Source organism: Macaca nemestrina, chromosome 3 (assembly GCF_043159975.1).
Source record: "Macaca nemestrina isolate mMacNem1 chromosome 3, mMacNem.hap1, whole genome shotgun sequence".
NCBI lineage: Eukaryota > Metazoa > Chordata > Mammalia > Primates > Cercopithecidae > Macaca > Macaca nemestrina.
This window is the reverse complement of record NC_092127.1, coordinates 166,432,294-166,453,317: the sequence shown is the minus strand read 5'-3', so window position 1 is coordinate 166,453,317 and position 21,024 is coordinate 166,432,294. Positions and strand designations below refer to the sequence as shown.

The following is a 21,024-nucleotide window of genomic DNA, read 5'->3' as shown; positions in this document are numbered from 1 at the left end:
ACACACACACACACACGGACACACGTGTAAAAGTCTAAAACAAAATATTCTTTAAGCAACCTGAACTTCGTATGAAGCTGGTTAGAGCTCCTTAAATGGGTTAGGTCACCATCTTATGGGTCATGGTGCTCGGTTGAAAAGCACTGATCTAAACTTCATGATTATACCCATTTTAAATGTATTCAGGTTACAACCACAAGGCAAATAAAATTTGTCAAACTGTATTAGGTTGGTACATTGCCTACAGTAGTTCCTATCACAATGCCCTCAGTTACAAGGATGGGAGAAGAGAGCCTTCTGCTGTTCATCTCCTCTATCAGAAACATTTCCTCTGTCTTTTGAAAATTTTCATCTATGGAATGAGCTATATGTGAGACAATAATAAATTTTATCTCCCAAGCTTATTCTTAAAAGACATGTATAACTGCCAACTAGAAGTCGTGACGACTCTAAAATAACTATAAAATAGCTATTATCCATAAGCAAGGAAGCTTAACAAATTAGTTTATGTATATATCCTTGTGACCACTAAGTACAGAATTTTCCCATTGGACGTTTTCTTAGCAGCCTCTACTGACTCTACTGACAGCACCCTACTCACTAGCCTGGGTTCGAGGACTGCACTTTGTGTTACAAAACACATCCATGGATTATTCCAATCGACTATATTGTTCCGTTAGAAAGAATGTCTTAACTAAAAAGGTTATAAGACAGGTCCTAAAAGGGGATGAGGAGAGTGAGTGGTGTAGTTCATTCAGATCATCTAATACCAAACAACAAAGCAAAAGCTACATTGCTTTCTCACCTTGGCCAGTGACATTGCATTTAGGATTAACAGGTGTCTTGCTAATAATTCTACCTGTGGCCATTGTGAAGGTAGACATAGTCATCAGGGATGACAGGTAAATCTGTCTCCCTGCTGTATCCTTGATTCAACCTTTCAACAGGCCCTTAGTGAGCATGGAACTGGAATGGTCCTTGAATTCAGAGTATGTGCTTGAACAGCTTATCCTTACCCTGCCCCTAGAGAGTAATACTTTACAGAAAAGGTCATATGAACAGGTAGCAGACTTCAATGCCAGACATTAAGTGCTAAGAAGAGGTAGGCATGGGATGAAGATCAAAGAGGCAATGAGGAATCAAAATTCCACAAGCTATCCAGAAGAAATCTTGAATGAGATGCCCTGGAACTTAGTTTTGAAGGACTCATGAGAGATAGATAACAAGTCAAGGAATAGCAGAAGAAACACATTAATATCATGAATACACTGAACAGCATGAGGCTTTCCAGAAATGATACCTACCTTAGGTCTGTGGAAGTGGCAAATGGGAACATGTGAGAATGGAAAGAGGTAAGAGTTCAGATCCAGAAGGCTCTTCTGTGCTAAAATAAGGGGTTTGTGATTTGTACTGAAGTTTATGGAGGAGAGCTTTAAACTAGGGACAGACTTGCTACTCTACTTACAATTTCTAAAATAATCATGAAATTATTTTTTAAAAAAATTTATGTATTATTATTTTATTATTATTTTTATTTATTCATTTTTTTTGAGAAGGAGTCTGGCTCTGTCTGCCAGGCTGGATTGGAGTGTAATGCTGCAGTCTCAGCTCACTGCAACTTCCACCTCCTGGGTTCAGGTGATTCTCCTGCCTCAGCTTCCTGAGTAGCTGAGATTACAGGTGCCACCATGCCCAGATAAATTTTGTATTTTTAGTAGAGACAGGGTTTCACCATGTTGGCCAGGCTGGTCTCAAACTCCTGACCTCAGGTGATCCACCTGCCTCGGCCTCCCAAAGTGCTGGGATTACAGGCATGAGCTACCATATCAGGCCATAATTTTTTTACTAGGTACAGTTTTCTGCTAATTACTAGGAGGGAAACAGGTTAAAGAAAATGACAACAAAAAATAAGTAATGAACAAATAGTAAACATCAGGAAGTCACAAAAATACCATAAATTCTACAAAGTATTCATTAGAATTGTGCCCTGGTACCTGACACTATTTCTTAGCTGTTACGTCAAATTCTCTTCTCTTCTTGGGAATTACATTACCCAAATTTAGAATGACTTAAAGTGATTCCTTTGATGATAAGGCCAGAGGCAGCTATCACTAAGGGGTAGAGAGAGGAAAATATGATCACCCAGAAAGGCGAGCTGTTTGTACTTTACTGAACAAAAGGAATTTGAGCTGTGTTGATTGATCATATACAAATAGCATGGACAATTGGATACTAGAGTGAAGTAGAATTTTCAAGAGTGCAAAATGAAAATTCTTTAGTGTATTCCAAAAAAATTAAGTACACATGACTCAACGGGAAATAAAAATCAGTTTTTCCACTCCATATCCTTTAATGGATGAAATATGGGTAGAAAGGACCAAATGCAGCAAGTCTGTGATAACCCTACTGTAACCAGAGAAGCGGGAGTGTTTTCAAGGTTCCCATGGTAGCTGTAAACAATAACTACAAACTTACACAATGTCTTAAGTTTTAAGACAATGAAAATTTATTTTCTAAAAATTCTGTACATCAGAAGTCTGACATAAATCTGCCAGAGCGAAAATCAAAATCTCAGCAAGACTGCATTCCCTTTCTAGAGGCTCAAGGGGAGAATGGGCTTCTTCGCCTCTTCCAGTTTCTGGAGCATGCCTACATTCCTCTTCCATCTTCAAAGCTGGAAATGACAAGTGCAGTCTTTCTCACATCACTTTATTCTTACATGGACTTTTCTTCTGCCTCCCACTTCCACTTCTAAGAACCCCTGTAATTACAAAATGGCTCAGTCGGGTAATCCAGTATAATCTTCCTATGTTAAGGTTAGTTTATTAGCAACCATGGCAAAGCGAAATGAAGGTTTCAGATAGCAATGTCACCTGAAAATTTCATTCCCCTTTTGCATCTTACCTAACATACGCACAGTTCCACAGATTAGGATGCATACATTTTTGGAGGGGAACATTATTCTGCCTACCAAGAGAGGTTGTAAGAGTGAATGTGCAGAGCGGCTCCTGCCCCATCACAGGGAGCACTGAGACTGCCTCTGAATCCATGCAGCCTGAGAAGGCATAATATAGGCATGAGGGAGATCTCCAGAGCTTGCTTCTCCAAGTCTCCCAGGCTCCCAGGGAGGTTTAACAGTGAGATTTTGCCACTCTCCAAAGTAATAGGGAGTAAGTAAAGGAAAACATTTCAATGAGCAGGGAAAATCAATGAAGTAAACTGATCCAGTGTTGCTTCATTGGTTTCTTCCCCTTTTTATCTGATCATTGAGTTTTGTTTTCTGGTCACCAGAGATCATTTTCTTCCTTTTCTTTTTATTTACTTGCTGTGCACTCCTGAGCTCTTCAATACTCTTTTGCTCCTAATTGTGATTGTCAATATTACTTTCAACTGATCAGCTGATTGATCCGAGTAAGGAGCCAGCATTTCAAATGTTTAAAACGCTTCCCATGAATAGTTTTTCAGCTCCTACCCAAAGCTCTCAGAGCCTCATCTCTAAACAGTATTTCGGAACTCAATGTTTGCTGGAAACCTTCCTCAGAGGTTGAAATTTTTGTCTTTCTCTCAAATCACAATCACTAATGAAATTCTATTTCTACACAGCTTGTTATTTAAAAAGTAGTTCCAATCCAATAAGCTTTTCTGTGTGATTTCTGAAATGTTTCAATAGGCAATCCCAAGCAAAGAGTTTGAGAATCTGATTTGAATATATTATATTTGAATATTGTTTGAAAATAGCCATGTTATTAGAATAACTGTAGAGTTTCTCAGGATCACTACAGCAAAGAAAAATACATGGGTGTCATAATATTTGTTACATTAAAAAAATTAGGATTACTTCAGTAAATCTAAATTGCTGTGATTTGCCCCTGTGCCAAAAGTAATCACCTTTCAATTCTACTTCAAATATGATTTGAGCTTTAAGGTGGTTCATTTTAGATTTTCACATAAAATAATAAATAGAAAATAACACATAGAAATACCTCATATCACATGATGTCTACTGCAGTGATACTTTCTTCCTTAAGACATCCCCTACTACTGAATTAATTCTATTTAACATATTTGTACTCATTAAGTATTTTAGTAAGAACTACTTATTGCAGAGGCTATTCTCATTTACTTTTAGAAATACTTTATCGTGAAGAAAAGAGAGTTTAAGAAAATATCTATTACATTTTTTTCAGTTCTCATTTTTCCCCCATCTTTTTATTTGTATAAAAGTATATGTCATGGGGGATTGTAGAGATAAAGTGAGCACTTCCTTCAACATTACAACCCAAAGGTGATATTCTCATAGTTAATGGAGGCTTTATGTACTATTTTTAAAGTAAACATCCATTCCTGAAGGCAATATTAATACTTATCATAGAATATACATTCTACAACTTTATCATCAATAATAAACATTTAGTTTATAATCCAGTTATGGAACGAATGAGTAAAAAGATCACACTGCCTTATGATAATTACCTAGTTATGATGTAAAACTTTGACAATTTGAGACCATTAAAATGAAGTGGCTCTAAATTGATACTTACAACTCTTTTAGTACCACATCAATAGACTTTCTAGTAAAATCATTGTAAAGTAGCTAACAAATTCTGTTAACTTATAAACGGCACCCATTTGCATCATTATTGTTCTTTTTTGGACTTTTATGATAACAAGAACTGATTTTCCTTCTTATAATAAATAAACATAAAGATTCAGTTGCTGGCAATTCAAGACACTGGTTTGAAGCAAATGTTGAACATGGATTTTCATAAAGAAGACAAGGTTTTTCAGGTCGGTGATCAGCAATCAGTTAAATCCACTGGCAAGAATCAATTTTCTTTTTAAACAGAATCTTGAAAATGGTTAGAATTTTTGGATTTGGGCCTCCGAAGAACTAACTTAAAATATTAACATAATCAGGCCTCTTTTCTTCTAAATATGCGTTTTATAATTTGTTTTAAATCTTTGTGTCACTGAATGGCAGTTTATTTACCACATGTAATTTATACTTTCTGAGGATAGGTGTTGAAATTTTAAACATTTTTAACTTTGATTCTAACTCAATGAGGAAAAAAAAGTCTAGGTGTACAAATACACTGTCTTTTTCTCATTCACCAGGATGTTGGAACTATTCTGAGACTATAATTCAGGTATCTTGAATCCCACAGAAACTGCATGCAAAGTTTGGTGGGTACATATTTGCATTTATGCGGGGAGACAGTACTTTTAATTATTAAATTAAATTATTAAATTAATTTATTAAAGTATATAATTCCCGAGCAAGTAATTTTGAACATAAGAAAAGTCAAGAGACTAGAAGAAAAATTATGAAAGCTACGATTATTTCAGTGAAAAAATAAGCATGAATGACCAAGAGTTGGGTCTATTCTTAGTGGGATAATCTATTGGTTATTGTGGAATATAAGCCCCTGTGTGTTCCTGGGTTTTATAAATTCTGTTTATCTGTGGCAGAGAATCCTCTCGTTCGCAGCACTTGTTTCCTCTCTTTCCACCCTGCTCCTTCACACGAGAACCTCTGCTGTCTCTAACTCAGCATGGGTAAAGAGAAGAACCAAAGTAAAGCCACATCTCTGATGTGCATAAATTGATCGCTCCCAAGCAGTCCTCACACATTTTTCTGCTGTAGTGCAGTTTTCATGTGCCAACCAGCAGATTCATGTTTGAGTTGATTCAGCAAGACTGCTTGAGATGTGACATGCAGAATCTCCACTCTATATAATAATGCCGCATTCAGAATGACAGTGGTCTGAGCCTAAAGGCAGTAAATGCTTCTTGAGATACATTCAATTGCTGTTTGAGTATAGCCTAAGGTACGGAGAAAAGTTGCTGATGCTTTCAAACATGTTTAAACATTTTAATATTGTCCTGGCATGTCAGCTTGAACTAGAACACTCCTAGGTATAATGCAGTGAAATCCTGTCATTAAAGGACCAGAATTTCTAAAGGTTTAGATAGTAGCCCTCTACTTGAACTTCTTAATTAAATGTGTTTAAAATATCTCTGAAAATGTTCTGTTATAAGCGTTGTACTTGCAGTGGCATTGGTCAGTCTATTAACCATGATAAGGAGATATAAAAGAAGTAGAATGGGCCACAGTGACTCACGCCTGTAATCCTAGCACTTTGGAAGGCCGAGGTGGGGGGATCACGAGGTCAGGAGATCGAGACCATCCTGGCCAACATGATGAAACCCCGTCTCTACTAAAAACACAGAAATTAGCTGGGTGTGGTGGTACATCCCTGTAATCCCAACTACTCAGGAGGCTGAAGCGGGAGAACTGCTAGAACCTGGGAGGCGGAGGTTGCAGTGAGCTGAGATTGTGCCACTGCACTCCAGCCTGGTGACAGAGCTAGACTCCATCTCAAAAAATAAAAAACAAACAACCATAAAAGAAGTAGAACGTGTTGTTGATAGATCCTGGGCTATTGTTTGGAACAGTTAATTTTTTGCAAATACCATAATATACTTATGATAATTATTTTAGTGGCCTACTGCTTTGCCGATGAACTATTTCCTCGAAACAAACAAACACACAAACATAACTTTGTGGCTTCAAACAACAAAGATCGATTACTTCTCACACTTCTGTGGATTGACTATGTGATTTCTCATGTTCTGCCTGGCTCACTCATATGGCTGCATTTACCTGGCAAACTGACTAGGCTAGACTTCGCTGGGTCAGCTGGGTCTCTCTCTCAAGTGGGGTCCCATCTGCAAAGAGGCTAGACCATGCTTTCTCTCAGGATGGTGATCCCAGATTTCCAAAGGTGAATGCAAAATTGTGACCTCTTAATAGCTGGGCTGAAAGTAGAACAGTATCACTTCTGCCACATTCTGGTTGTCAACAGTAGTCCAGCTTCAAGGGGTGCAGAATCGACGTAAGAGTAGTAAGGTCACATTCCAAAGTGGGTGTGTGTAGGGAGATTGGAAGAATTTCATGTCTTTACATCAGAAAATCTTCATAGCTCATGCTGAATGGCTTACTTTTTAAAATTATTTTTGATGTATGATGCATTTTAGGTATTTACCCTGTGTTTAGGTTGTCTTGTCCTGATTTTCAATTTTTTATTCTTAAAATAATTTTTGCTAATTTTGACCCATCTTTTAATGGAGCTGCTCCTTGTACTGCCCATGCAAGCAAAGCAAGATAGCATGTTGGCAATCTAATATCTTAGGGGCAAGTTTCAAGTGAAATGGTTAATTGTGAGGTTGATCTGTGAGGTTGTAAAGATAACTCCAAATAATACATCATTTGCCCTTGAATTTTGAGCAACCATGGCACATACTGAATAAATCTTATTTGGCAAACTCCTAATAGAAAAGGAGTATTAGGAGGATGACTAATGTAGAGTAACCAGGATCCAGTGGCCAGCATATTTCTCTAGATAGATAGTAGCTCTGTGTATCACAGACTCTATCAGCACAAATCCATTAGCACTACTAGAAAAGTAACTGGAAATAGGTACCCATTTGCTTGACAATTGCTATTTATTCCATAATAAATTATCTGAAACCCTTGGGGCCAGATACATCTCAAAATTTAGAATCCTTCATATGTTATAAGATGTTATATGTTATGCATGTGTCATATATTATTTTAAAAATCTAAAAGAGTCTAAGGCCATGCTTTTAATTAAAGACATTATTTCTATAGTAAAACATATGAATATTCACATTATGTGAGACAAAAAAGATGAAAATAGCCTTGCATTAATTCATATCAGATTTGTTGTAAACTTATGAAGGGGGGAAAAACCACTTTTGATTTCCTAAGATTTTTTGGAGACGGAATTTGGATTAGGGATTGTGCACCTGAAGCAGGTAATATTTATTGAGGGCTTACTGTGTGTCAAGAATTATTATAGGTACTTTACATACATTAACATATTCAATTCTCACAGTAATTCTAAGAAATTAATACATTCTTAAACATTTATTACACAGATGAGGAAACTAGAATCAAGGAACTTGTCCACGTTCATACAGCTGTGAAGTGACAAAGTTAGAATGTGAATCTAGATCACAGTCTATGAGCCTATTCTCTTAAACAATATCCTTTTTATTCCTGGAAGACTTCAAAGAGGGAAAAATTTCTACCTCCTTAAATCTCTCCAGCGTCTTTGACCTACTATTTACTGAACACCTACACGGCAGCCAGGACCGTATTACGAGCTGTATAGACATTAACTCTTTTCTCCCACAATAAATGGGGGAGTAGGTATTACTATCTCACATATAAGGAACTTGAAGCTCAGAAAAATTATGTCAGAAGTCACACAGCTTCTAAGTAGTTGAGCCTGGAATCACATTGAGCAGTATTGGGACTGTAAATCTCCTGCTCTTTTTAAAAGTTCATTGGTCTTTGCAGGAAGGGCCCAGGAATGGAACAGATGATGCTACAGCAAGGACTGATTGATTAGCTGGTCTTCCTATACTCTTCTAATTTGGTTAAATAAAGTGATTCTGTAATAAGTTAAAACACTCTTTGGGGATCTTAATGGTCTTTTTGTGGCCAGAGTGACACTTACTTGCACAACTATAAATTTATCCTCTTCCAGAAAGTGATCCTACATTTAGAGGATCACAAACTGCTGGTCTGAGTCAGTGGTTCCCGCCCTGACCGTGAACTGTGCTGTGTTTGCCTGTCTCGTCTTCCTCAATTCCCCAAACAGGCAAAAGGCAGGGATCTTTTAGTTATTTGTCAAGTCCAACTCACTTGTGCATCTTTTGGATCTTGTCTCCTCACCTCCAATCTTTATTCACTATGATAATAATTATCCAAAACATATTTTGGTTAACCAACATTTATTTATTTTTTTCTCAGCCCTATCATATAAAATGAAAGTAAACAATTTTCTAACAGCTGTTTTAAAATAAAGCACTTATTTAATCATTTGAGTAAAGAGATACTTTCATTTGGACTAATGATAGTGAAAGGAATGTTAAAACATCTGTTGTAAAGCATTTTTCACTGATCTTTTATTTTTCTTGTCTACCCTTTTGTAAAACTTTTCATAAGTCAAGCAAATTTCACTAGAATTTAAGTGTGCTTCTAGAAAAAATGTCTTTGTGTAGAGAGAAGTCAAGAAACGTGGAAAGAAAACCAAACACTTTAAAAAGGAAAAAAGGAAAAGGTTCCTACATGTGATTTTGTTTTGTGTTGTTTTGTTAATTTGGCTCTAAAGGAGGGAAATATCAGGCCAGGCACAGTAGCTCACGCCTATAATCTCAGCAATTTGGCAGGTTGAGGAGGGCAGATCACTTGAGATCAGGAGTTCGAGACCAGCCTGGCCCACATGGCCAAACCTCATCTCTACTAAAAATACAAAAATTAGCCAGGTTTGGTGGTGCACACCTGTAGTGCCAGCTACTCAGGAGGCTGAGGCACGAGAATCGTCTGAACCCAGGAGGCAGAGGTTGCAATGAGCCAAGATCGTGCCACTACACTCCAGCCTGGGTAACGAAGCGAGACCCTCCTCAAAAAATAAAATAAAACAAAATAAATAAAAAGAAGAAAATATGTATTCTTTTGCAGATTTTGTCGAGTAATGTTAGTCATATGCTAGAGCTTGATGTTAATGAACAAATTGGAGAAATGATTTGGACATCTGGGAAGTCCATACCTCGACTTAACAATCCATTTATCTCATGTGGTTAGCAAATCAAATAATGTGTGAATTAAACAAATAAATGATACATACAGTTTTACATATCTGATCTTTAAGAAAACTCATGGGAAATATTTTAAAGCTAAATATAACATTTTCATACTTTCTCTCAGTCAATACAAAGATCCATGTATCTCCAGCCCCAAGCCAAGGACCTGGAGTAGAGTGAGTGTCTGGGATTCTGGCAGGATGCAAAACTCAGCATACTTAAAATCCTTCCTGGTGCAGAACTGTCTTCAAGTCTTATTGAGTCTAGTGTGCTCTCCTATAACAATGATGCCTCTAATGGGTTCTGAATTGTGTAAGGCAGCTTCTGGAAACATGAAATTCCTCTCTAAACCTGGGCTTTCCTTGTTATTTCTAATGATTCTATCTATTATCTATCTGTCACTTCTTGTTGAGGTCATTGTAACAGCATCTAGCAGCATCTGCCCACCACCCATCCATTTACCCTGCCTAGTAAAAACAAAAATACTCTGTTTCTGAGAGATAATCTGACGTCTTAGGAAGACATATAATTTTCCCCACTTTCCGAAATATGTAGTTTTAGGGAGGTTGTGTCATTCTTTTCACTAAGTATTAAAATTTGTGACTCTGTGGCATCTATTTCCTGTGCTACTCAGATGTTTTTCTGTTTTTCTGCAGACTGTAGCTTGTTCTGATGGTTATGAGTAGCAGTAATTGACCTCTAAATAACTCAGCTGTTATATTTTAAGAAGAAGCAATGTGTTGTGGTGGGAAAACAGTAAATTGAAAGTCAAAACACTTATTCTTTGGCTTCAGCTTTCTCTTAGCTTGGACCCCTTCGCTGTTCCATCCTCCTTGCTATATGATTGAGGTGCTAAATTAAAGAGATGAACTTCATGTGGGAAGTACTTCATGTGTTATGAATTGTTCTAACATTGTTTGCTAGTATGATGGCTTAAAAACTGTCTACTTTCTCCCAGCACTTTGGGAGACTGAGGCAGGTGGATCATTTGATGTCAGAAGTTCAAGACCAGCCTGGCCAACATGGTGAAACCCTGTTGTATTTTGAAACAATACAAAAGTTCGCCAGGTGGTAGTGGTGCGCGCCTTAACTGCAGCTACTCAGGAGGCTGAGGCAGGAGAATCGCTTGAGCCTGAGAGGCAGAGGTTGAGGTGAGGCAAGATTGCACCACTGCACTCCAGTCTGGGCAACAGAGTAAGATCCTGTCTCAAAAAAAAAAAAAAAAAAACAAAGGAAAAGAAAAAAACTGTCTACTTTCAAGAGGGACATTAACCTTATGTCTAGGAAAGGATCTTAACTTTCTAATATGATGCAATGATTCTAGGAAATAACATAACTTGATTAAAATGGAAACCTCTGCAAGGAATGTTAAGCAAGAACGGGATTTGATGGATACTATTTTTTTACTTCCAGTCTTCTCAAGGTTTGATAAGATTGATGGGGTGTGGGGGCATTGAGAAATACAGAAACAAACAAAAAAAATCTCTAAAGAACTGGCTTTATTGTGGAAAATGCTTACAGAGAATATTATTTTCTTTTCCTACTGTCCATTTGTATTGATTTACTCAATGCCAGTTAAGATTTGTGATCAGGTGTCTTCCATCTTCACTGAGATCAAAATTTAAAAGAACAGTACTAAAGCATAAAAGAATATTCTTAGATGTTAGAAAACAAATCCTTCAGTGAAAGACTAAGAAGAGTTACTAATTGTGAAAGGTTTTCCTTTATAATGCCACAAAAAATAGGACAGTTTAAAAGTATGCCTTTTATGGAAAGAAGAAAGAATTGCGTTTGATGATTCTCTAAGATCCTGCAGAAATTTTGTGTTGAAAAAAATTCATAATATATGCATGCGTAATTAAAATAAGAAAATATGTAAACAAAGAAAAATACTTTTCTACTCATGCCCTTCTTTAATAAGTTGCTTCGTAATACAGATTGCATTTGTTAATCATTGGTATTTCTTTTGAAGATTCACTTTAGTCAACCAAATTGGAAGTTTTGATTACTTGTGATGAATCTCTTATAGCCCTTCTTGATTATTTTTCTAAATTTGATGACAAACACTGCAACATGTCTCAGCCAATTAGGCTTGTCAACTTCCACTGTGGTCCCCAATCAAGTGTTTTACTTTGGAAATGACAGGAGATCCTTATTAAAAATCATGCTTCTTGGGTAGAGATGTGGCAGCTTGCATGCATATGATGGCAGAGAAGACAAGCTGCCTTTCATTAAAAGCAGTAGAGGAAATCAATTTTGGCAGAAAATACTCCGGACTATGAAGTAAAGACTGAAGGAAAGAACTGAAGAGCATCTCACCTATAACTGATTGGAGATTCAGTCAATCTATTTAATAAATGAGTATAATCTCTTATGAGCTGTAGGTAGTTTAGGTACACAAGTTAAAAAGTAAGAAGACTCATTTGAGCAAGAATATAGAATTACAAGCTGTTTATAAATGCATCTCAAACAAGAGGAAAACAAGTGCAAGGAATTTCAAACTCAAAACACAAATTAATCCCTGAAAAGCAGCCACCTGTACAAGTCATTGTGTAAGTGAACTGACATACTGTGTGAGACATAAATGTGGAGAGATGATTGGAGATAATTCTGGGTCATTTGTGCAGGGAATGACAATCACATTCATATATTTTTTTTTCTATTTCAGAAGGTAATTTCCTGATTATTTTCCCATGCCCTTGCTATTCACTATCATAAGAAAAGAGGAACAATTTGAATTTGTTGAAGCAGTGGGAAAAAAGGGAAATATTTTGAGTAAAAAGCAGACCTGATTTTACACTTTGCATTTCTATCCTTTTTTTCCCCCCTGTTCAAAGCATTTAGGTCAGGTTTAAAAAAAAAAAAAAAAAAAGTATCCCAAGATAGGAAATATTCTCAAAGAACTTGCAGTTTATTCATTTAAACCAACTAGATTACCAAAAGTATTAATAAAATTTGCCAATAATTCGATTTTTACAATGCATGTGAAATACTTATTTGAGAAACAGACACTTTAGGGTAAAAAAACAATGAGTGGGAAAGTACTTTGTTATTTTGATGAAAAAATTAAGAGAATCTGCTCACTTAGAAGTCAAATGGCAGCATGGGCAACTGGAGTAAATAATTAACCTTACATTTTACCTACAGGAAAGGGTCAGATAATTCTAGATTTCCTGTGTAGGACACTAGAATTTCCGTGTGAACGCTTAGTCAAGGGCATAAAAATCCCAGGACACTGTTTCAATAATCGATGGGCCGACAAATGTCAATAGCTCAGTTACCCATCATTGAAGGAAAAAATGACAAACATTAGTGGAGAGCCTTCATTTAGGAGATTTAGCCGAGTAAAATGTCTAAAATATCCTATACAAATGTTAAACTACAGGGGATGGTGTGTGGAAGCAAAAGCAGAAAGTGTACATATCTTGGGAATAATTTAAATAACTTCCTCTTCTATTTTAAATGAATCTATGGATTGTGCATATGCACATCTCACTGATTCCACTGGTTACAAATATATTTTCAGAGGTCAAATTTGGCAGTCTTTAAGTCCCAAGCCTTATAATAAAATGATACCATGTGACAATAACTGGAATGCAGTCATATTATGTTCTTTTGTTTGGCAATGAAAAACAATAAAACATTTTAAATAAAACCCTCCAGGTTACTATCTCAGAACCTATTGAAGTAGAGCAGGTTTTTCTCTCTCCCATTCTCTCTTTCTCAAACAAAGTCTGTAAAAACATTTTTAATATTTAGAAAAGACATAACCATTCTCCAAAGACAGACACATGCTTTCAATTATACATACAGGTAATTATTAACTGTCATCTTTAATCTTGTTTCCTAAGAATTCTTTGGACATGTTTAGCCTTTCAGAAGTAAAAGTCATTTCCCATTCCATTGGATAGTACCATTAATTAGGAGTACATGCTAGTTCATCCAAAGTTTAGTAACTTGCCTATATTCACCCAGTACATTACATTCAGATAATATGGCCCATGCATTTTGATGTGAACACATCAGCACACATTAGGTCATTTGGCATGGTGGGGTGGGGGGTGGTGAGGGGATATGGGCTAGGGTGGGCAGATGTGTGATATTGCTAGTATGCTTATACCTATAACTACTGGTTCCTTGCTTTTTACTTTTTACCACATAATGTGCTGTCAATTTGGTTCTACTTATGAGTCACCCCATGTCTTAGAATGTATTTTAAATATAAGGTTTTGCATATTTGCATTCTATGAATAATGTATAAGCAGGAAGAAATTCAATTGGCAAAAGCACACCACTTCTGGGATAATTTATAAATCCAGAAAATTGTCTATTTGGATTTAATAATTTTTCTTATGGATGTGGAAAATATTAACACCCACACAAATTTACCTGTGTATTTAGAGCTTCTAATTGAGAATATCCTCATGTCCCTGTCCTGTAACAAACACACATATATCTGTTTCATCTACACACTTAAATGTATCATTTTGTCTACTTTCCTATTCTATAATATGGGATGTCTTTGCAAAACCTTATCTTTCATGCACATGAGATTAAAGACTGTCCTGTGGAATGATGAGCTAGAGGGTGTTGGGAAATGAGAAATAAGATGGTAAGGAATATATTTATATATTTCCTCCAATTTCATATAGATCAGGGGAGCCTGTTGAGGAGTGTCAAATCCTAATGGCTTATTCTCCTTGGATTTCAGACTCAAGGCCTCTTCCAGATGTAGCCCTGACTGGGAAGTGCACTCGTGAGTGTGATGAGTATGGCCACTCAGACTCCTGCTGGATGCCAGTCCGCACTTCTCCAGAGAGGAAGAAGAGCCAGCCTAAACTCTCCACTTTCATGCCTGTTGATGAACGAGGAAGCCAGGAAAAGTTGGCCAATGGGGAGGCCGCCATCATGGGTGACCGCAACAGAAACCTCCTGAACAAAAAGTTGACCTCATCCTATGAGACCTTCAGTGCAGCTAGTTTCAGCAAAAATGAGGAAGCCAACCCTGAGGATATTCCCCTTACAAAAACAGGGGAATATAAGCCATCTCCTGTCAATACTCTCACTAGAAGAGAAGTTTACCTGTAGGCTATAAAGGAGCAACAGCAAAGTTCTTTACATGTATGAAAAGGAGAATAAGGGGCAAAAAAACCTTACAAAGCAAAACGTTTAATCACAAAGAGGGGGCTACCAAAGAGACAAAGCTTTGCCTGCCACTTCTGCCTCCAGATCAGGCCTTTAGTGATACTGTTAGCCTGATTCTACTGTACAATGTAGAAACCATCCTTGTTACTTGCATGTCTAACCCCTTCACTGATTCCCAACACTCACTTTCTCTTCCCCACCCCTCTCCAAAAAAAAAAAAAAGAAGAAAAGAAAAAAAAAGGGGGGATAGTTGCAAGTTTCTTCCACAGTAACTGTATGAAGCCTGATTAGCAGAACACAACACACTCTCATTATCCCTAAGCTGAAGCATGATTTTAGTCACTTTGATTTTGTTCGAGTGTCATCCGGCTGGTCAAAAATAAGCAGGACAGATAAAATGTATTTCAGACATACCATCAGAATATGGTTTATCACCATCAAAGGCAATCCTCTGAAAGTGATAGAGTCCCTCTAAAGGTACAGTCCTTAGAAAGAGGGACTATATTAAAAAGCATTTTGGGAAGATCAAAGCTTTAATATTCCAACAAAGACTAAGAGCAAAACAATACTCAGTGGGTGATTGCAGTCCTAAATTGGCATATGTTGTTATTTTCAGGTTAAGAGCATCAACTTCAATTCCATACCTTCACCAAATATTCTCAGTATACACGCAGTCATGATTACATGTATCAATTTCACTAATTATGACTTAAAAAATTATATATATATTTTCAGAACAAGACCACGATTATTAACTAACTTGAACAATTGTATCATCCAAAGGCCAAAGATCATATGGCAGATCAGGGAAATCATGAAGTTGATTTGGTCTCGACGTGGAAAATCATTAAGCAACAAAAGCAACTGAACCCATGTATGCACAGAAACAATCAGATACTAGTTCATTTTATAGTGCCCAGTAAAATGTTCCTTCTTTTAAAATGGATTTTATTTGAAAGCTCAGAAAATGAAAACTAATGAGATATATTTTTGGTATTATAATAGGCAATTGGTTGAGGTTCAAGTTTAGTTTCAGGTAATATTATCAGGGAAGATTCCATGTTTTAAAATAGTATTTATGGGTCATGGGTAGGTTAAGAAAGATGCATTGCCATATAGTCTTGTTAGTTAAGTCCACAGTGATCATTTTAGAATCCAGGCTATGCTTGCTGCTCTTTTTATCCACATTTTAAATTACAATTGCATTTTTTTACTTATTCAGTGCACACTTTCATGCACCCCAAGTGCATTAATTTTGACTTGTGTGCAGTATAGAAATATTTTGAGACTAACAACATTGAAACAAGGTGACACCCTAGTTGACTTTACCACTAATGTGATTTGAACATTATTTAATATACGTTTTAAACAAATCTAGACTGAACATGAAAGAAAGGAGTTTTGGGCAATGACATTTTTCACAGGATGTATATCTCAAAGGTAAAAGCAGAGTTTTTCCAGTGCAATAAGAAGAAACAGAATATGCAGACTTTGAGCTACTGGCTCCATGGAGGATAACCTAATATGGCTGAATATTGAGCTGGGACATTCAGAGGAAAGTGACAATCCATGGACAGAATAGGGAATAACAGGTGTGAGGAGAACAAACTCTCATCACTGAATGTTTGTAAGCTGGTTAAGGCATAGCCTTGATGGCTCTCTAGCAAACTGTAGAAACAATGTAGCTTTGGGTAGTTTCATGCTTTGCAGAATTTCTTAGACTATAAAGTGACACAGCCTGGAATATAGGTTGATAATTCACTATAGGTCCTCAAAATACTTTGAAAACCACTTCTCTGTTTGGTGGGGTACTCTTTGGGGGTCATTTCCTCATGCTCTTTCTTAAATGGAGTTTTCATTTTGATGTTAGTTTATGTATAATAGGTAGGATGCAAAAAGATATGTAATTGAAACAAAAAACATTGGACTAAAATATCAGTAATTGAACATGTTTATGTTTGATTATTATTTACACTATGGAAAGATGCAATTCTAGTACTTTGTTAGGAAACTGCATTAAAGCAGTTCTGCCTTGTATAATCTGTAAGTACCTATTAAGACAAAATACTTCTAAAGATACTTATGAAATGTATACATATTTTTTCTTGCACGTTACAAAGAAAATACTCAATTGCATAACACAGATGTTTGACAAACTTTTTTTTTAATGCATTTCTTTCTTTCATGAGACATTGAAACCACTGATAGCTCATTTCACTCTATCTTAAACCCTTCTCTTGTCTATAAAACTAATACGGGTCACACCGGACCTTCGGATTAATTGGATCCACATTTCCAATGATGTTTGCACCCCATTCAAGATAGCCATGCCATTGTCATTTAACTCGTGAACCTCTCTTTAGAACTAAAATGGGTGTGAAAGAACAAAATTCAGTGTACTGTAAGTATTCACAGTAATTCTAGTAGAATTAGCTATCATAACATGTTTATTATATAATGAGCTGGCATGACACAGAAATATATTTTGTGTTTGTATGACTTTTATTTTGAATAGGTTAAATCTGGTGCCACTCCATATATAGAGTGCTTTTGAAAAAAATCAATAAAAAGAAACAAAAAAAAAATAAATAAATGAGTGAATGCAAAATAAGCAACTGTGCCTTTTATACCTGTTGTTACGGTAAAAAAACGGTTGTTGGGTTTGGACAATGAGGGGAAATGGGCTATTCCCAACTTTTTTGATCCTGTATATTTGTCCATGTTTATTTTCTGAAAATAATAAATAATATATTAAAAATTTGCCTTCTGACAAACTCAGATAATGGACCAGTCTTAAATATTGTTATGTCATAAAGCAAAATTAAGGCAGTAATATGGGCTGCTTAAATCTGACTAGAAGATGAAAGCTTTTATTGTAAGTGTAACACAGAGATACTATCAGGAGTGAAATCAGTCCATAAATATTGATTTAGAATTTTATTCTTTATTTCTTTTTTGTTGTGTTTCTTTTAGCTACAGTTTCATTTTGGTTGTACAGGATATAAACCATATTTGTTTTCTGTACACAAGATTCTCAAGTGAATTTTGCATGCATTATACATTAGGACACATTTATAAATTAATGAGTAACTATATAAATTTATGTGTATTAAAATGTCTGTAGCTTCAGTCTAAACTCTACTGCTTTTTCTGAATCTCCAGATATCATTTCTGTATGGTTTCTGACTGGCCTGCTGCCTGAGTTTCAGAAAACAAGGGAGGCATTATTTTTATGGGAAGAGGAACTAAGATGGTACTGAAGATGTCTGACTAAAACACTACCCTAGGAAGCTGTCTTGTAGGATAAAGAATAAAACACACAGACCAGAAGAAACTGTCAAGAATCAAACAGCCATCCAAAAATAGTCATGAGAAATCTAAAGACCTAAATAATCTTAGGTATATGCTATCAATGATAAATAAGAAAATGTGTCCTTAAGCCAAAAAAAAAAAAAAAAAAAAATGAGGATGATCATGAATATAGTAAAGCTTGTTAGTTGTGACCTAGGTGAAGATACAATGATAACATCTGGAGGAAGGCATCATTTGTTCAGCTACCTAGGGTTTACTTTCAGACTTTTCCTACATTTAAAGCACTTGCATTCAGTGTGGTACGATCTGTTTGTAATGTTAATCATTGCCTATTGTTCTGCTACTTGGATGTTGATAGTGAAGCAGAGAACAATTTATCATCGTTTATTATGAGTCACTATGCACGCAACTATGCTTAACATGGCGAAATGTATTAAACACTCGTCCAACTATTTATGAAATACTTTACATAATTTAATTTGCTTTTGTACAGTTTTATGTAAATAAATTGCTTGTCATTTTTGTCTCTGCAAATTAAAATATAACATGGTCAAATGGTTTCACACTTGTAAGTGTACTTCTCTGTTGACAGGTAATTCAGTTTTGATTGGATGAAAAGTGAATGGATGCATGTACCAGTTTGATTTAAGATGGTTTGATTCCTTATAAATTAAGACACAGCAAGGAAGCTAATGTGGCAGCAATTGTTGATTTAGGGGGGATTATGCATAACTGTCACATTACTTTGCCTCATAATGAAAAAGAACTCGGATCCTTAAGTTTCATCAAAGTAATTCCTGAGACATTTACCTAGCTAGCTTATTATCTTAAAGTGTATGGCAGAAAAAGGAACTTACCATCGTTAATATGAAGATTGATTTATTTTCAGAGGCATCTACAGAAATTTCACATTTAAGACAAAAGTAATCCTAAGTCAAAATGTGTCTTTGTTTAGAAAATACACGTTTTTAATCTAAATTAATAATAAATACAAAAAAGTTATAGACTTTAAAAAATCATGTGAAATATAGAGAAAATAAAGGAAAAAATACAATTTTTACTTCGATTACTTATTTTTTCTTTAAAGGACTTTCTCGACTTTTTACATTTTTTCTATATTTTATTATCTATTTTTAATCATTCCACTTACTATTTGTTATAAAATTACGTCCCTATTATAGTTATCTTCTTTATTTATTAAATTGGCATCTATTTGAGTAAGCACCTTCTCTTCTTCAATCTCTCAGTCATGGCCTTTTTTCCAACTCAGAGACTTAAAAGAGAAAGAAAATACTTTCTGTATGTTCTAACAGATTGCTTGGAATTTCTGTCCCATCTCACAACAGCAATGCTAAAATCTACCAATGCGAAAAAACATTCTAAAGATCTTTGCCTGTGGCTTCTCTACGGGGTTTTTTCCCCTTTCTTATGTGAAAATTTAATATATTTTATTTATATTAGATGACGTATACTTTCTTGAATCAAAGATATCTTTGTAAATTGAGTTTGACTGGCAGCCTTTCTTCTCTAAAGAAGGAATTAGGGTGAAGTATGGTGAGAAAATCTACTTCAAGTTGGAATGGGGTGAAGAAATGATACGTCCATTCATTTTGGCTTTCTGCTTTTCTAGTGGTGAGAACTAAACATGAGTACATATTTTGATGGAACAGTACATAAAATGAGATCACTATGAAGTAGACTTTACATTTTCACATAAGAGAGGGGAAAAAACGTGGCTAACAAGCTGCACAGCACTGCTTCCAAGGCATAGATTTGATTATTTTACCATCTCCGATTCTTTGGAAGAATTTCATCTCATAACTTAGAAGCTTGACTTTAGCACAATGACCTGTTCACCGCAATACTTTACATTTACTATAAGATTTATCTCAAAAGTCTCATATCTATAATGTAAACTGTAGTTAGATAAACCATTTATGAAGGGTTGATTTTACTTTTATTTATTTTTACTTATTTTTAAATTTATTTGAATTAATTAATTTTTAGAGACAGGGCTTTATTCCCTCTCCAGGCTGGGTGCAGTTGTTCAATTGTAATTCACCATCACCTGGAACTTCTGTGCTCAACGGATCCTCCCATCTCAGCCTCTCTCCAAGTAGCTATGACTACAGATGGGTGCCACCACCCTGCCCAGGTAATTTTGTTTTTGTAGAGGCAGGGTCTTGCTATGTTGCTCAGGCTGGTCTTGAACTCCTTGCCTCGAGTGATCCTCCTGCCTCAGCCTTCTCTATTGTTGAGATTATAGCCACTGTGTCTGGCAGATTTTACTTTTAATTTTACATTCTCAGATTAATAAAAATTTGAACACAAAGTTCTACCAATATTAACATTTTTCCCTCCACTGGCTTATGTGCCAATCCAAACATTTTACATGATTTACCATGGTGACAAGGAAAAAAAAAAAAAAAAAAACTTTTCACATTTACCTGAATAAAATAATGATTTGTTAAAGTGGGAATTTCAGGAGGAGGACACTAATTATGCAGATAGACATCTAATTATCTTCACTTGACATTGCACAGCACACTCTGGCAGTAATTGTAACTTGTATAGTATTTCAGACAGCAAATTGTAAATCTTGAAAACCTCATAGCCAAATTTCGTCCTGCTTAATACCCTTGACCTAGTCTATCAGGCAATGATGATTTGGTGGACCTTGGCTTGATAAAAAGTCAGTCTAGCTTTGGGAACTCAAATGATCACGACCAACAGTCAGCATTATCAAAATTGATCAGATAGTGGTAGAATTCCCAAATTGACTTTAGTTTTCTTTCGGCTGATTTCACAGAGAAATGGTCTATTGAGCTTTTGTCTTTTTTATTTTCTTTTTTGTATCTGTAACCTTTTCATGTCCTCATTCCAAAGCCTTTG

General features: G+C 35.8%; 1 protein-coding gene across 13 annotated transcripts in view; it reads left to right on the top strand.

Annotated features, from left to right (window-relative positions):
- The window catches only part of LOC105487786 (protocadherin 7), a 427,259-nt gene extending 408,567 nt beyond the window's left edge, over positions 1-18,692 (top strand). For 7 of the 13 annotated variants that reach the window (XM_071093763.1, XM_011751413.3, XM_011751411.3 and 4 more), the window contains one exon: positions 14,387-16,800. In XM_071093763.1, coding sequence (XP_070949864.1) covers positions 14,387-14,763 — 377 coding nt within the window. In that variant the 3' untranslated portion in view covers positions 14,764-16,800. Of the gene's footprint in view, positions 1-14,386 lie in introns of all 13 variants that reach the window. The other 6 variants (XM_011751420.3, XM_011751417.3, XM_011751418.3 and 3 more) reach the window with 3 other exon arrangements.
- Positions 18,693-21,024: the final 2,332 nt, after the last annotated feature.